The following is a 17,814-nucleotide window of genomic DNA, read 5'->3' as shown; positions in this document are numbered from 1 at the left end:
AGGGCGTGGAGTCTCCCTCTCTGGAGACAATCCAATCCCACCTGGATGTGTTCCTGCTTCACCTGCTCTGGGTGATCCCTGCCTTGGCAGGGGGGGTTGGATCCGGTGATCTCCAGAGATCTCTTCCAACACAAACGATTCTGTGGTTCTGTTATTTTAGGTCGTTTATTTTGTACGGGTAGAGAGGCGAACCTTTTGACTCTTTCCACACTGCTTTTATGTATTGGCCTGGGGAATTTCAAACTTCGGTATAAAAAACTTTCACTAGCTCAGTGCACGGCCACCGCGCACGGGCCAGCAGGCCTGGCAGAGCTCCAGGGTGGAACCAACGCGAGCGCCCCTCTCGTCGGGACAACCCCCTACCGGCCGCTCCGCCTCCGCGGTACCGCCGACCCGGAAAGCGTTTGGAGGTCGCGCCGGGAAGATGGCGGCGCCCAGGCGATGAGAGGAGAGCGGCGCAGCAGCCGCGGCCATGAGCGCTGCTCGCCGCTGCTGCCTGCTGCGGGCGCTTGCAGGTACGGCGGAGCCGTAGGGCGAGAGGGCCGGTGTGCTGGCAGAGCCGGGGCGGCCCGGCTCTGTGGAGCTGTCCCCGGAACCTGCACGGCCATGCATGTGCGGGGCGTCCCCCTGTGCCACACTGCGAGCTGTGTCCTCCACACGTTTGACTTTGCTGTTGTCCTATGGCAGCTGCTTCCTCTCAGTGCTGCTTTGGCAAGATAATCTTGTTGACAGTATATATAGTAGTGAGACAATACTACATTTTACGATACTCCATCACCAAGGCAGCCTGAGCTCAAGCAGCGTTTGGACAACGCTTTCAAGGTTAGGGTGGTATTGTTGGGGTGTCCTGTGAAGGGCCAGGAATTTAATTCGATGATCCTTGCGGGTCTTTTCCAGCTCAAGATATTCTGTGAAAACGCGTCTTTCTGGAGCTCAGGAATTTGGAAGAAACACCCAAAATTATCGAGACAGTTTTGGGCCCCTCGGCATAAGAAAGAAAAGGAGGGGTTGGAATGTGTACAGGGAAAGGAACGGAGCTGGGGAAGAGTCTGGAGCACCAGAAGCAGCTGAGGGAGCTGGAGGGCCTCACCCTGAAGAAAAGGAGGCTCAGAGGAACTTCCCATTCTCCACAATTCCCTTACAGGAGGGTGCAGCCAGGTGGGGGTCAGGCTCTGCTCCCAGGGAACAAGGTTCAGGATAAGAGGAAGTGGCCACAAGATGTGCCAGGGGAGGTTTATATTGGATGTAAGGCAAAATTTCTTCACTGAAGGGATGGTCAGGCGCTGTCACAAGCTGCCCAGGGCAGTGATAGTCACCATCCATGTAAGGGTTTAAAAAACAGTTGGATGTAGTACTTAGGGATGTGGTTCACTAGTGGAGCTAGCAGTGCTTGGTTAATATTCAGAATTGATCTTAAAAGTATTTTCCATCTTTAATGATTCCATGATTCTACACTGTCAGGTCTCTCACCTGGGGCAGCAGACATTTTCCCTCACCTGACCCTGATTCCCATTTGTTGGGATCTGTTGTTGGGAGCTGTGTCACAGCTGACAACAGGCACTGTAGTCTTAAGTAGGAGTGAACTCAGTGGCAGAGAAGAAACTGGAATCTATTGCTATATTTTTTTCTTGTTTTCCTTTATAAACAGGATTCTTTGTTTGGCGTCTGAGGAACACTGGCATACCGCAGATACCATGCCGGTTTGTGCACCTTCACCGTGTGGCTAATGACAGGTTGATTACCTTTCAGTACTTTAACTTTCTGAAACGAATGGTAAGTCAAGGAGTGAATTTATCCTGTGTTTCTTGTTCATCCCATATGATAAGTCAAAATGGAGGTTAGTTGATAAAAGTAATGCTTTTCTTATCAGCAAAACTCAGGTAAATCTAAGCATCTCCATTTCTCACTAAATCAGAGTTAAAGCACTTGGTATCATAAAACATCTGAGGCTGGAGGAAGCTTTCTGTAGCAGGGACAGTGCCTTGTGCTGCAAAGTCTCCTTTGCTTGACAGGAGGCTTCTGTGCCCTTGAAGCAGGCCACTCATCTCCTGTTGAGTGACGTAACATAAAATTATTTTTAAGTCATTATTTATAAAAATGCTGATAAAGTCACAACTTGGCTAGCAGTCATACAAGTGGTAGATGGAAGTCATTTGTGAAGGTGGTGTATTCTGAGTTAATCAGTTTGAGTCAGAATTCCTGAGCTCATTAAGTTAATGGGTTACATTTACAGTGTGCTGTTAGTTTTAGGTATTAAAAGAACTGTTATTATCATTCAAACCCTTGAAATTGCATCTTCTTCTTTGACCACTTATATCATATGTAAGTGGATGGTAGTATTTTTTTTTAATTGTGCTGCTGATTTGAAATGTATTCACATTGCTTATTCAGAATTGCAGATCACCTTTCCTCATTGTAATTATTACTGTGTACTTGAAATCAGGATTGGTTGAAAGTTCTGTCTTTCTGTGCTTCTGGTGCTTGAAATCTATAGAATATTTTGGGGAAGGATATATGAGGTGGACTCTAAATACTCTTTTTCTTATTCTGTGTTTATTATGTGAGATCTAGAAGAGAGCAAACAGCTCTCCTTATTTGTTGTTCAATATATGTTCCTTTCAAATTTTTTGTCTAATTTTAAAAAAAAGTTTGGCATAAATAATAATAGACTAATGTGGGAGATGATTTTATATCATAGGTGATAGATTGTATTTTTTAGCATATTTTTAATTTTTTTGTTTCTTAAATACGCATAAGTGTAGTACTTATATTTGGAAACTGAACTTGTATGGGCATTTGTATATTCCTCTGTTTAAAGGTGAATTTTATTTGATCAAAGGTAGGACTCAGTGATCTTGGAGGCCGTTCCAACCTTTTTTATTCTGTGGAATTGATTAGTTGTAAGTCAAGTTGTATTACCTGGTGGTTTTGAATATGACCAGAGTTTGTTGTTGTAGCTTTGGGGGAGGAAGTAAACTTATTCAAAGGCGATTCTCCAAGCTTATGTTAACATTGTTGATTCAACTGTGAATTGTAAAGCTGATTTTGTCATATCTAAGCCAACTTCAGAAACCTTCCTGTGTGTGAAATAAGTGTCTGAAATTCAAACTCAGGTGTGTCATGGAAGTAATTCTCCTAACAAGGATAAAATAATAATATTGTTGGTGCTAATGAAGTGAAATGGATGGAAATATATTTATCTATTTGTTTTAACATTTCTCATTATATTTAGTATGTAACACAGTGCAACAAAGACCTCAGCCAGAGAGCCAAACCCAAGTCCGATTCAATTGTGTCTCCTTTTCGTGAGCTTCAGCAATTGGATCAGGAAAAAAAGGTTGTGTACAAAATAAGTCCAGTTTCACCTGTTCATCAGTCATGGTCTGAGACATCAAGCAGAAATGAGTTGAGAGAAGTGAAATCAGCTGCAGAAACTGAAGACTCAGTCATACCAGTGGGAGGTGAATCCAGAGAAGACAGACGATGGAAAGAAATGAAGGTACAGCTGGATGATTTGCCAGGAATTTTGGCACGCTTGTCCAAAATCAAGCTTACAGGTATTACTGGTAATTTTTTTCTTATTTCTCTGCATTCTGCTTGATAGCAGAATTCTTTGGGATCTTACTGGTATGGTTTAGGTTTGCATGTGATTATTCCCACTTTAATGATGCTAAATTGGATAAATTTCATCAAGTATGTGCTAGGAAAATTGTTTATGGCAGTATTTAATAGTTTTCCCATTAAATTTGTTCAAAAACAATGAGAGGAGCTTGTATCCTGCTGTCAGCTAATTTCTGGGAAATAAATAAGTGTTAGTAGACAGACTACAGTGAAACTGGGTAAGGAACTGAATTTACAAATAATATGTTCAATGTTTGAAGTTGCCTTGCTTAAGTTTACCAGTGTTCTGTCTTACATGCCTTTCAATGTAGTACTGCTGGTTGTGAATTTAGCACTAAAAGGCACAACATAAGATAATCCAAATAGTTTCCTATATTAGAGAAGAAAATGTTTGAGTCTGACCAATTAAATTTTACAAAAGAAGATCTGATTTACTTTTCAGTCAGTGATAGTGTCTCTTCAGCCCAGCAATTTGTTAAGCAATTGCCTTGCAGCCTTAACTATATTTTGTCTTGTTCCAGTAATAATACTTAACAACTATAAGTTACTCCTTTATCTATAGGAACAGCTATAAATTGCCCCTTTGCCAATAGCTAGTGCTATGTATACTTTAATTTCTGAGGAAACTCTAATGATTTGGCCAAAGCCTTACATCTTACCTATGATATTAAGTCCAAGAACAGAAATGTTATTTCCTAAGTCCTTGCCTGGGTGCTCTCCAATGGGTCAAGTTGACTTCTGATAACAAGACTGTTTTTTGCCATAAAAATTTGTTACAATGAATTTTCTGAAAGCAGTTTACTTTTAAAAACTTTTTTGTCTTGCAGTATGTAAGGTTTCATAATTTGTTTTTCTGTGGAAAAATCTTGCTGTATATGTAGTGTGTATAATGGTAATTTACATTTTCATCTCAGTGTTGATGATACATCTTGTGTTTTGGATTTGGCACAATTGATCTTGTTTGCACATCCAAATATTCTTCCTCATTGTTTTTAGAAAGCCTGAGGGCATTTATTTTGTTCCGGTAAAGAGTTTGATGAGATGGAAATATGTGTTTTGATATTATACTATGTCACTAATATATTAGACTTGGAAATTTCCAACTCAGGTTATATAAGGCTCTCATGCCACATTCAGCAATTATCAGGATTATTTGCAGCAACTTTGTGGTACATACAGCCTCAATTATTACCTCATCTTTCTTTCTGCATTATACAGGTTTTGCCTTTTTCTCCCCCATGCTGTTCAGTTTTAGTAATGCTTTGCTTCTGTTGGGCTCACCATGGGTAACTTGGAAGTGCTGTGTTAACAATTAGCTCTTTTGGCATATTTTCGTTGAGGTGAATTTTCATTGACGTGAAATTGAATGCTGTGCTAGCTGTTGAAGTAGAACTAAATTAAAAAAAATCACTAGATCCAGAAATGAAAACTTAGAATGCTATGATTAAGGGATCAGAGAGAGAAAATTGGCTGTTGTCGAAAACACTTGAAATATCTTTTTTATGTATGCTGATGGGTAAGCTCAGTGCTCGTATCCTATCTCAGTGCTACTGGTGCTCCTCAAAATGGGAGTTTCAACAACCTCAGCAAGATGTGAGACTGTCATTTTGAAGAGGAATCTATTTCATAAAAAATACTTTTTTATGTGGCCTCAGAGTTGTTGCAAAACTCTTCAACAGTTCCTGGTAGCCTCTTTTAACTAGGCAAGCACCACTCTGGATTTAAAATAATGTATAGAAGGCAAACATTAAGGACTTTCATTCCCTTCAGGACTGTTGTTTTTTGTGAGAGTGACTTTTGAGGTGTAAGCTTATCTGTTAATTTTTGAACAGCATTACAATTTTTAATCCACCTCGCAAGCCTGTTGGGAAAGGGACTGTGATTTTAGTTTGTCTCTGCTGTGCCTGGAAGAGTTCTTGATCCAAGGTAAGTGTGGTAAACTTTACCTGTTGAGAAGGTGTAGAGAGATGGAGAAAGAAACTTTACCTCTTTTCTTGTTGTGATCTTTGGTGTTTAGATTTTTTAGAAGTGGAAAGTGTAAAAGTAAGTTGGATGACGAGGACTTTGTAGGAGAAGAGTTCTATTGTTGTTCTTCATTGGTCATAGGATAGTGTAGGAGATAAGCAGGAATAATACTGTGTGTAATATGTGGAGCAAGGAAAAATTTTTCGACTTGTGTAGTCATTTAGACAAATTATATATTCTGTGAAGACTGATGTTGTAGTTCTTTGATTTTATTTTTTTAAAGAAGAATAAATTCTCTGAGGTCAGTTTTTAAGTTGCAGATGTCATACAACTCAGTTCCTTTCGCTCGTGAAGTTCCGATAGATCTCATATCATGTGTGGGTTTTTTGGCAGACACTTTGTTTATACTTTTAGAAATAACAAAAAAAGCAACTCAGCATGATGCTAAAATTGGACTTCCTTATGCTCTGTTCTTTTCCTGCTGCTGCTGGAAAGAGATTTTTTGTTTGTAGTATGAACTGTACTTCACCTTGAAAAGGAAATGAGTTTTGCTATTTCCATACCCTCCTGCTTCATGTAAACTGCAGCTTTTGTGACTCTGCCATTAGAAGTTCTGCCTTAAATAAAAAAAAAAAATTAATAGATTTTTGTTTGTATTCTTTTGCCATAGAAAATAATTAGGGAACTTTTAATGAAATGTCACATAATCTACGTTTTTGGGTTCAATTTCCATCCATTCCCATCTTTGTGGTGTTTTATGTTGGCTGCTCTCTGAACAGCTGTATCCTACCATCCAGGCACTTGGAAAGCTAAAACATCTTGTCTGATAGGTTGTCAGAATTATAAATGCATAGTTTTCAATTTGATCCTAAAGTTGATGTGTAACTGAAAATAGGAGAGAGACAAGGGAAAGTATGGGAATAGGACAAAATTCTAGTGATTTATAATGTGCACACACGTTAGGAATTTCAGGTTGTCTTGTCTTCTTAAATTTATCTTCAAGTTTAGATTTAAGTAATGTTTTCTCCAGGGATTACAGATGAAAACTCAGATGAACTATATGTAAAACAACAGGAAAACCAAAATTCAGTTTTTAGTTTGGGCAAACTGATGATAGTATGATATGAAAAATGCTGAGTGTTCCCTTAGATAACGCTCTAGGGTTTGTGAACGTTTCCTTGTTGTTGCTCCTGTAGCATGTTGGTCTTTCTGTGAGGACAAGCAGCTAAATTGGAACAGGCTGTCCCATCGCTGGAAGTGTTCAAGGCCAGGTTTGACAGGGCTTGGAGCAACCTGGGGTAGTGGAAGGTGTTCCTGCCCATGGCAGGGGGTTGAAAGTGGATTATCTTCAATGTCCCTTGCAACCCAAACAGTTCAGTGATTCTATGATTCTGTCATGTACAGCACCCTGTGTCTTTAGGAAGAGACAGAGCATGGCACTCAGTGCTCTAGTCCAATTGACATGGCGGTGATCAGTTAAAGGCTGGACTTGAGGATCTCAGAGGTCTTTTCCAACCTCCTTGAATCTGTGAGTGCATAGCACCTGTCTGAGAAGTGGATCAACATGGTGGACAAATATGCTTATTTCTGAGCATTTTCAGCTTTGAAGACTAAACCAGATTTTTTTTTTCATATGTCTTGTTATAAGAAAATAATTCTGTTGTGTGTACTAGGAAACAGCTGGAATTTGTTGGATATATTGCTTCCATATGGATTTGTGTCTGGAATAGTGATCCTCTAGCACATATGTGCTGAACCTGAAATCAGAAGCATGAGATGCTTGTGAACATTCCTGCTTTATCTCTTGTCCGTTGTGTATTGGTGACATGAAGATGATGAAGATCCACTTTTTCATAATGACTCTTACCAAACTGCAGCAATGACTAGATAAGGGGCCTATGTTGTGTTTATAGGCTGAAAATCTGGTAACAGCTGCCATAGTAAAAAAAAGTATTTGCTTTAGTGGAGTTCCCATATGTTACTGTTGATTCTGGAATAATAGCATTTATCCTTTAAATGGTAACTTAAATATAGCCAGAGACTTTGACAAAGATTTATTGGTTGTTATTGTTCTGATTATTGCTAGTCTACATTTATTAACAGTTCTAAATATATTTCATGTACTTGTCAGAGTAGTTCTTCTTTTGTAATTATTAAACCAAGTAACTATTATCCCATCAAAGAAGCTAAAGCTGAATAGTGGTAACTTTCTGGTATTTGGTTTTCCATGCTACAAGAAAAATAATTGAAAGAAAAATAAAGCATTATTAGAGTTCATTTTTATCAAGGTATTTTAAAATTGTTTGATGGTAAGAAGAGGTTATCTGCTCTGTTTGTAATATTGCACTAGAATTTTGCATGATTTGATGCAGACTTGTTTCAAATCATTGTCCCAAATTTAAGTTTGCTTCAGTAGCTTGGTCTTTATTAGTGTGCAGGTTATAATCTATATCACAACTTTGATCTGCCTGAACAAACCTGGGTTTACAAAGGACATGTTAGTCAGGTGAGTAGCACTAAATACTGCTGCTGCATTTGGCTTTCCAGAAACCAAAGTGTGAAAACTCAGGAAGAAATATTTCTTCAGCTTTTGGAAGACTACTTGCCTTTAAGGGCTATGTAAACTTTTGCAGTAAAACAGTGGAATTGTTTCTTGAAAGAAAGGTACAAATGCATTTGCTTTTCTCCTTCCGTATGTACTGATATATCACCAGTGCAGGGCCTAGAGCAGGATTGATTTGCTTTGACTTTCTGTACTTTTATTTTGGCTTGGCTACTTTTTAACAGTAGGTAAACAAAATATGGCATAGTGATTCACATGCTATAAATAAAAAGGATTTATAAAGGTAGAGCACATTGTGATGAAGTGGAAAAAGAATGTAAAGAACACACTAAACTTTTGGACTGTATTTTTATTCCAGAAACATTATAATTCACTCTTTGTCACCAGTCCATTAGCATTTTCTTTTTCATCTACATTGACATGGGAGACAAATGTCCCCTGTTAATTCTTGTTTTAAAAAAATTGTTTTTTAGTAAAAGACTGAAAATAAGACTTAGGCTGAGATCATAATTTTAAATCTTGGCTTCTTTTTGAATAACGTGTATAATGCCAGCTCCCATCAACAAGTCTTAAAAGGATCAATTCCATCTATTATGCAGTAAGGTGAAGTTAATTTGGCCCCTAATGCACTAAACTAACAGGGATTAAAAAACAGAGTCAATGACCTCATTCCCTTGATGTGATCTCAATTAAATATACTTTTCTTCATGAGGGAAGTTGAAGAGTAAATTATTGCTTCCACAGTTAAAGAAAATGAGCTTCCCAATCCAAAGGGAGCATTTTCCTATTTACTGCTAATGTGTTGTATTGGAATATGTGGGTGATGAGGGAAGCAGGGGATGCCTGGTGTGCAAACCCTGCCCAAGCAGGAAAAAATACCTGCTTTAGTGGGACACCAGAGAGAATGCACTGCAGCCTTTTTAAATGAGATCCTGATAAGTCATGCTGAAATGACTGGCTAAAATTAATCTAGAGAAATCAATGGAAACTTTAATTAGTGCTGTAACTGTGCAGTGTTAGAATTTCTTTTGGGTCAGGGTAGTGGTAATGTTACACTGACCTAAACTGTTACACTGTTTGCCAATTCATTCCACCTTTCTTCCGTAAATGAGTTGGTGTTTTCCCATAATAAATTGGTGTAAAGTGCTCTGTAAGATAAGTTTTAATTAAATTCTTGTCTAGAAGTGAGCATGTGATTTATTATGCAAAAAAAAAAAAAAGAATGTAATCACTCTTGGAAATGCAGATGCTGCTGTTCACTGTCATTTTCAGTGCACTTTTAAAACCTTCTCAGTTACGCAAATGCATTTCGTGTTTTCTTGTGCATTCCTAAGGAGAATTCAGGAGTTTGGAAACTAACACAGTGTTGTATTTATATCATAAATAAGATCTGGTCTTTCAGAATGATCAATACCTTCATGTTCATTTGTCTTGGGAGGCAGCAGAATCTGTGGTTCTTAAAGAGCTGCTCAGAAGGGTGACATTCTGTCATAGATTTTAAAATCTGTCACTGTATTTTAAAAGTAGTCTGTGAATCCGTAACAGGCTAAATAATTAATACCTATTGTAATATGCATGTTATAATAATATTCAGCCATCAATGGATTTTAACACATAAGGAAAAGTTTTGATGAGCAACAAGTTTTCTCCATTGTGTTTTCAGGATTAAATCCTCAGGTTCTTATGTAGGCACAGTTCTTGAAATGAGCACTTTGCATGTGCATCCTTACTGGCAGGTCTCTGGCATGACATTTAGTTTTTCATCTCAAGTAGTGCAGCTTAATAGATAATCCAGGTATTTTCAGTCAGCAAAGAATATTTATTTTTCATTTAATTTCAGACCAAAAGGAGACTTTGTAGGAATCAGGAAGATAAGAACATTTTGATGCTTTGATTTAAGGTAGCTGAGGTCTGAAACATGTAACTACATCAGAATATAATTAAAATACTTTCTGTAATATCTAAAAATTTCAGATTGTAAGGCTCAAGGTCATGAGCAAGATGTTCTGTAAGTGTGATGATTTTTATAGTATAAGAAATTTGTCATGTCATACCATTTCTTGCCAAAAGTGAGGTTTTTGAGACGCATTATTTGGCTAATTATGATATTAGGATTGAAACTTGGGCAATTTTTATTTTAAGGATGTGATTTGTGGTACTGTACTAAAGGTACAATTTTGCATGACAAAACTAAAATGGAATTTTATAAACCCACTCAAATTTTGAGGCCATTAAATATCATTGGGTCTCTGTGATGATGTGATTGTACTTTCAGCCCACAATGGGCATGTCGAATAGGAGCAATGGGAAAAGAGATTCTGCAGTGAAATTACTGTAGCTACATGCCCCAGGCCTCTCCTTGACTCTGCACTACTGAAGTTCCTGCTAGAATTTTATATTTTTTCTTACTGTTTTTCTTCTGCGCTAGACTTTGCAATGATGTGTAAGTTACTGGAACAAATATTTGTCCTGTGTATGTTTGTGTGGGGCAGTTTGGTTCTGTAGCAAATCCATTCCAAAATGGGGAATACAGAGACCCAAGTTGTATCCTCACATCTTCTGCTAATATGCTGCTGCTTTTGGGTTTCTTGTTTCATCTCTGTCAGTTCTCATTTTTGATTTCTTAATGTAGAGTGTTTGTATTAATTGTACCCAATTCCTGGAGCCACTGTGAACCATAAAAATAGCAGAAAGTTAATCTGCACGAGAGTTCTTTCAGGGTTTGAAAGCCGTAACTCTAGTGTTATATACAAAGATGGTTTCTTGTTGATGCTTTGAACTGTGTTTGCACTTTCACATGTGTTGCAGCCCTGGTCGTCAGCACTGCGTCCGCTGGCTTTGCCATGGCCCCAGTCCCTTTTGAGCTCACCTGCTTCCTGTTCACCTCCCTTGGAACTGGCCTGGCATCCTGTGCTGCCAACTCCATCAATCAGGTCAGTCCATCTCTTCATCTGTACAGCAAACTGGTGTTGTCCTGCCTTCTGAAATGTTGCCAGGAGTGTGACTGGATGGCCTGGAGTGCCATGTCTTCAGCTGCTGCCTGAGCTCTGAGCTGCTAAAACTGACACCACAAAAGTAATATATGCCTGAGAATTTAAGTGGAGTTGCTAGGCATACTGTATTTATATAGAATGGAGTTGATGAGGTTTTAAGCCTCCCAGTAATGTTTATCTTGGTAATACCCAAGCCTGGGTCCCTGGAAATGACAGCAGGAACTGGGTAATTGGAGTGTAAGAATATCCAGTGGGGCTCCAGCCTTATGGACTGGATTCTTTGATTGTGTTAATGTATGACCTTGTTGGATCTGTCTTAAGAGTGGCTCAGATCCACTGTAACATCTTAAGACATCTGTAGTGGACATCAGTAGGATTTTGTCTAGGCTGGGATTATGGTCATCTGCATATCTGCAGAACGTACTGGGAACCTCCATGACATGGAGGTTGTTTCCTGCCAGAGATGTTCCGGGTGCCTGAACTTGAGCTTCCCTGCATGTGTCAACATGCCTGTGGAGCTTGATGCTGATCTTGGCTCTCCTGCACTCAGTTGTTAAGCACAGTGGCTTTTGGGCTCTCCCTACCTCCCAAAGGAAAACCTAACTTGTAGGTAATAACACTTGTAGATGCTGAATGGAGTTTCAAAGTGTAGTAGCCATGGTCACTTTCAGTTGTAAATGTGGCCTGGAAAAAGAAGGAGCAGCAGCAGTGCTGCATTTGACAGCACTTCATGGTTTCAGCAGTCACTTGTGAGTCCTGGGATTCCAATAGTGGAGGTTTCCTATGATCCACACCCTGGAGTCAACTTGGTTGAGTTGGGCTCTTTGATGTTTACACCTTGTAACACCTCAGTTGTTAGGTTTGTGATGTGTTTTTCGGGGTTACACGCATTTTCCTCAGCCTAAAGTCAGTCCTATTTACTGTTTTTACAGGTTTTAGTGTTTATTTCACTGAGCTTAAAACTGGGGCAGGCAGCTCTGTTTCCTCTGCAAAATGGGAAGGATGATGCATGATTTTTAATTGCTTGGAAATGTTTAGGTAGCCTGCCTAACTTGGTAACACACAGCCTTGAAAAATAATTTTAAGTAAGTCACACTATTTTCTGAAGAATACATTTAGTTATCATATACATATTTTTCACACAAAGGCTGAGTAGAAAGGCTGTCATAACTAAGGTGAAGTTTTGCTGGGTTTTGATATAATTTGAGATGCATTTTTTTTCCTCCCTTTTTTCCTTTACTACCTTTTTAATATTAAAAATTAAATTTATGGGTTATCTTTTGAAATATTTATTGTCATATGTACCTGCACTTACTGGACTAAGATAATTAATGATTGCTTATTTAGAGACTCCTGTGCAACTTGTCTTGAGATTTTGCTAGATCTTCTGGGAGGTGACATTCACACACAAATAACTGGTTTTCTTTGTCTTCAGCTTCCATGTATTGCTCATTCTATTTTGTTCCTTTAAAAAGAGTTTAAAAAGTAGGCACTTTTTAAACTCTTGGAAGCCAGTTTTCAAACTCTTTAATTACTCAGGAGTAATTCTGTGCTGTAATTCGGAATTGGACACTTGGGATAGAAAAGGGGAGTTAGGAGGAGTGCAGGAACTTTGTGCTGGGGCTCATAATTCACTCTTTACACACTGCAAGTTACTCCAGCCTGGTGGTGTGTCAAACTGTGTTCAAAATTTCAGCTGAATACTTTAAATTTTTACACTCGCTTATGTTGAGTCACTTGCCTGTGTAGAGAGACCTTAAAAGGCAGATTACTCCTACCATAAAAAATAAAGGAGCAGAGTTGGTAAGGAAGGAAAAGAAAAGAGCTCTGGTTGGTGCAAAGAGATCTGTTGTTTATCAATTTTCAGTCATTGAGTGTCCTTTTCCCAGTGTTACTGTCTGAATTGTCTCGGAATTTAATTCTCCATAATTACTTAAAGCTTGGATAGTCCATCTTGACCATTGGGAAGGAGCACATTTGACTTGGAACTTCCTTTATTGCTACTTTGCTCTGTCCATTGCTCCCCATATGCATCCACTTCTCTGGCAGCTCATGACTCATTTTTCCCCTGTTGCTCCTTGCTATCCCTTAAGGACCTTTTTATATGATAACTGTCTTTCTGCTTCCCATATTGCTATAAATCTGTACATCTTTAAGGGCAACTCATCTTTCCCACTCCTCATTTCCCTGATAAATCTATGTGTACAATTTACAGTCCCCCCATATGCCATGGGAAGGTGAAGTGTGAATTGTGTAAGATTCTTCCCTATGCTTTAGGACAGGATGTGAGGAGCCTGGTCCTGTGAAAATGTAATGAAGATTCTGTAAAATTCATGGAAGTATTGATAGAAACTTGTAACTGGTCAGGTTCTGAGTTTTGAGGGGTTTTTCTGTCCCTTTTTTTTTCCTTCTCTCAACTACTTGATTTCAGCAATCTGATAGAAGCCAAGATGGTTTTACCCACAGTGAATTAAACTGAATTAAATATTTAAGTTGACTTAAGTCCTGGGGCAGGAGCCAGGCTTGTCCTAAGTTCTTCACAGACACCAAAACATTGTATTTTATTTCTTTATAAAGTTGGCCTAAAACAATCTTCTAATTACCACTTTTTCCTTGTTTTCAGATGGTTGTATGTCATACTTTAAACTTATTTTTTCCTGACTGCAAGAACCAGAAAGTTGCAAAAATGTGCTTTAATGGAGATCGTCATCCTGCTTTCACTGTTTCTAACAAGAAAGCAATAAAAAAACACCTGGTGCAAATTGATGACTTTGTATTTTTTCATTGTTTATAGAAATACAGTCTGGATAGGTGTGTGTTTAGAAAAAGGTTTCACAATGCACCAATTCTAAATTCTAGCAGTGCTTTCCAAAGCAAATAGAAAGAACGCATTTTGATGGTGATTCTGTGAAGTTGGACAATGATTTTTAAGGAGCTTGTGACTTAACTGTTCTGTGACTTGAGAGTGAAAAAGTCATATCGGAAAATACAGACAAAAAATGCAAAAGGGATATGTGGTGCCTGCAGTATGGCAAGGTCATTCTAGAAACATTTGTTTAGAAAGTGTCAAGAAAAGTATCTTGGAAGAAATTTTAGAGACAAAAGTTTTAGAGACACAGACTTTGGCTGGTGGAAAATGTTACGAATTCTGGGGATCTGGATAAATATCAGAGGTCCTTGGATTTTCCTGTGGAGTGTGTTGGGTCTGTGGGCTGTGAGAGAGGAAACTTCTATGGGAAGGTGCCAGAGAACAGATAGTGTTTTATTTCTCTTGTCCTCCACCAGCGTTTCTGCCTCTGCCTCACTCCTTCCTATCACAATACTTCAGAGTTGTACCTCACACCTAATCCAGCATTGCAGTGGCTCCCAGAGCCCTGGTTCTCTTCCACTTCATTTAACTCCATGTTATATCCTCCGGCCCTTTGGAATTGTACTATAACATGTCACCACTCCTCAGTCCCACCTGCTAAAACAGCTTTTGGCTTTTTTCCCCCCTCTTTCTAACAGCATTCTTTCTTTTTTCCATCATTGAAGTAACTTAAAATTGTTTTGGACAGGTGTTCTTTATTGGTATTCTGTCTTTTGAAAAAACCATTATTTTACAGTGGGTTTTGAAGGAAAAAAAGACATCTCTTAATGCATTTACGAAGGACTGGATTAAGACACACTGTGTCTGTAACATTACTACGATAGCCAAAACCTCAAGAAAAATCTCATAAGAAGGGATCAGTCTTATTAGTTGTGGTTATGGTAAGGAAATGGGAACATATTCTGCAGTTTTGTCTTGTTAACACTGCATATTAATCTTGAATCAAACAAGTAAATGCTTTAGTGTTATTCCTTACAAGTTACAAATAAATTAAGTAAACCCTTGGTTTTTTGATTAGTGAAGGCTAGTTTCCTAACTTCTTTTTTTCCCATACTCCAGGTTCTCATAGAAAAGGAGTGGGAGAAATTTATATTAAGTTAGTTAATAATATTTTGCTTTTTCATAGCTCTGTTTTTTGATTATTTTTGAAAGCTCACTCAAGCTTCATGGAGTGGAGGCTTACATTTATATTAGAGAGAAAACATCTAATTTTTGAGACTTCGAAGATAGTTGCCTCTGATTTATGGAGAAGGAGATAAAACCAGAAGAGATGTTTACAACACAATACATGGCATTAAAATGTTAGAGGAATCACATGCACATTTTATAGGTCAAGTACATTCTTCTGTAACTGCAGCATGGTTAAAAAGTGGGAGAGAACTATAAAGATGAAAGCAGGATGTTTAAAGTGGTTTGAATTTAGTAACTGAGAGATTAAATTATGTGCTTGGGTTTGACTGCTGGTACCTTGACAAGGAAGTACGCTGGGCCAAATGTCTTAGCTGAAGTTAGAGAGCTGAAAATGAGGAATACTGTAAATATATTAAGCAGGATGAGAGAACAAATGTAAGTTAATATTTCTGTCCCTTGAGGGTCTAATCTGATGACTTTCTTTTGCTCTTAAAGTCTCATCTTCTCCTGACAGCGGTGATTCCTTAGAAGTGTAACTGTAAGGAGCAGGAGGGATGGGTTATTGTTAAAATAATGGTCTGAAATACAGGGTTTGAGTTCAGTTACCAGCCCAGGGAACCTGTATGTGATCTTTGGTGTAAGACAAACTAAATTTCAACACAAAGGAGAACAGCAATAGTTCTGTACCCCAAATCTAAACTAGGTATGTTTTTGGTGTTATCTCCATACCAAACTTCTCCTACCAAAGAAATATTTTATTGAATGTCCATGGGGTGGGAACTTTCTATTCTAATGCTAATGTTATTAATAGGCGCTACTCCAAGTTGGAGGAGCTGACCTCTGTCAGATCATGCAACCCACTTCCACTCAGTACTGGAGGTTTTTGCTAAGTAAACTCCTCAAAGTTCTTTCTTGCCCATTTTTGAGATCTCTGAAATTTTGTTTTGCTCCTTTCCCTCACAGATAACTGCACTGTCATGTTGGAATGAGAGAACTCATTTCAAATGCCAATGAGGTTTGCTCCATACAGTGTATGTAAAAATGATATAGTTGAATGATTGAAGTGATTTAGAAATAGTTTAAAATCACTTTCCCAGGCTTTGGCTTTGCAGATCAGAATAATTCATGCCCAGCTAATAGCACTTTTTCCCTCCTACCTCTGGAATGATCATACTGTAGCAGATGCTTTCCCTTTTCCTGGGAATAGCAAGTGTCAATCAGCTCAGTCAGGCCACACTTCCCTTTGCTTATTTGGGTCACACCTGATGTATCTCTGTCTCTCTCTGAAGTCCCTTTGTTTTGACTGAACTTATCACCTGCAGCAGCTGCCTGGTCTTTCATCTGCCCCCCACCCCATTCCTGCCAGCAATCAAACAACTGGCAGGAGGGGCTATTAAAACCTGATGTTGAACTTCACACTTCAGGACTGTTAGAGGCAGCCTGGGATGTAATTTACAGTGGATAATAAATGTAAGAAAAGTGCAACACTGGAAGTCTGTCTTGTGCTCTAAACTGTGTTGATATATGCTGCTTTGATAATTTAACTGCTAGGCAGCCTTTATTAGTGATCATTGAAGATCATAACTTACAGTTCCAACAGATAATTCATAATTGCAACAGATGGATCAAGTTAGCATGGTGGAATCATTGATAATGGAGTATCATTGGTCCATGTATCATGGAGTAGGACTAGCTCAGCTTGTGAGGATGTATTTCATGAGCAGTGAGAATGATGAGCACTAATGAGAACCAACCTTCTGAAGGACCAATAAATTTTAAATTATCTTTGCAAAGCATGAATCATTTGACCCACAACTGAAGCTTGATAAAGGGTCTTAGAAAAATAATACAAATTAATGCATATCATTGTTGAAATAAATTCTCTTTGCTTGCATGCGTATCGTATGAGTATGGTAGGCAGAGTCTTAAAGTGAATGGATTCACATAACCCTTAGGACTTATACCCCAGTCACCATTGTGATGTTCAGCAAAGACAATGAAAATGCATATAATGGCATCTTTGTTACTACTTTCCTGCCTTCTGTGGCTTTCACTATTAGCATAAAGTTTCAGATTCTAGGGGAGTTCGAGTCAAAACGTTTTGATTTGATTCTTACTCTTTCGTTGCATCTCATATATATTAAAATCTAACAATGACATAACTGGTGGATAAAAAATGAATTTAATGTTGTGCCCCCCCTTTTATGGATCATCCTGCTTCCTGATTTGATAAACACGGTTTTCTGCAGATGCACAAAGTAAGCTTGTGCCATTATTAACAGGGCAGACTTGCTTTCCTCCCTGGTTGCATTGTTGATGAGCAGCTGATTTCCTAAACAAACACCAGCAAGGTGGGAGGGTGGTAAAGGGGAATGTTTTAGAAGTGTGGAGACTGCAGTCCCCTTTGTCCTGCTGGGACAGAGCAAGGGAAACAGCCTTGTGGTCCTTTGTTTTCTTTCCATCTGAAACTAACTGTTCATCTGCACAGGCACTGGTGATAGACATGGGCTGGGAGTGAACAGATTCCTGTTAATCTGCAGTACCAAAATGTTGGACAGGAGCTTTCGGATGGCAACTTCAGAAGCCCCTTAACATCTTTGCATACAGAGATCCTTGAGACAATGCATTTGGATGCATCAGGAAGTTTTGTCTCATTAGAACCACACTCACAG

At 38.7% G+C, this 17,814-nt stretch overlaps 1 protein-coding gene across 4 annotated transcripts in view; it reads left to right on the top strand.

Annotated features, from left to right (window-relative positions):
• Positions 1-386: 386 nt before the first annotated feature.
• The window catches only part of LOC131585776 (protoheme IX farnesyltransferase, mitochondrial), a 111,718-nt gene continuing 94,290 nt past the window's right edge, over positions 387-17,814 (top strand). For 2 of the 4 annotated variants that reach the window (XM_058852255.1, XM_058852258.1), the window contains exons 1-4: positions 387-515; positions 1,649-1,773; positions 3,233-3,557; positions 10,958-11,082. In XM_058852255.1, the coding sequence (XP_058708238.1) occupies positions 473-515; positions 1,649-1,773; positions 3,233-3,557; positions 10,958-11,082 (618 nt within the window). In that variant the 5' untranslated portion in view covers positions 387-472. The remainder of the gene's footprint in view (positions 516-1,648; positions 1,774-3,232; positions 3,558-10,957; positions 11,083-17,814) is intronic. The other 2 variants (XM_058852257.1, XM_058852256.1) reach the window with 2 other exon arrangements.

This window comes from Poecile atricapillus, chromosome 17 (genome assembly GCF_030490865.1).
Source record: "Poecile atricapillus isolate bPoeAtr1 chromosome 17, bPoeAtr1.hap1, whole genome shotgun sequence".
Taxonomy (NCBI): domain Eukaryota; kingdom Metazoa; phylum Chordata; class Aves; order Passeriformes; family Paridae; genus Poecile; species Poecile atricapillus.
The sequence above is the reverse complement of the archived record's forward strand: the minus strand, read 5'-3'. Positions and strand labels throughout refer to the sequence as shown.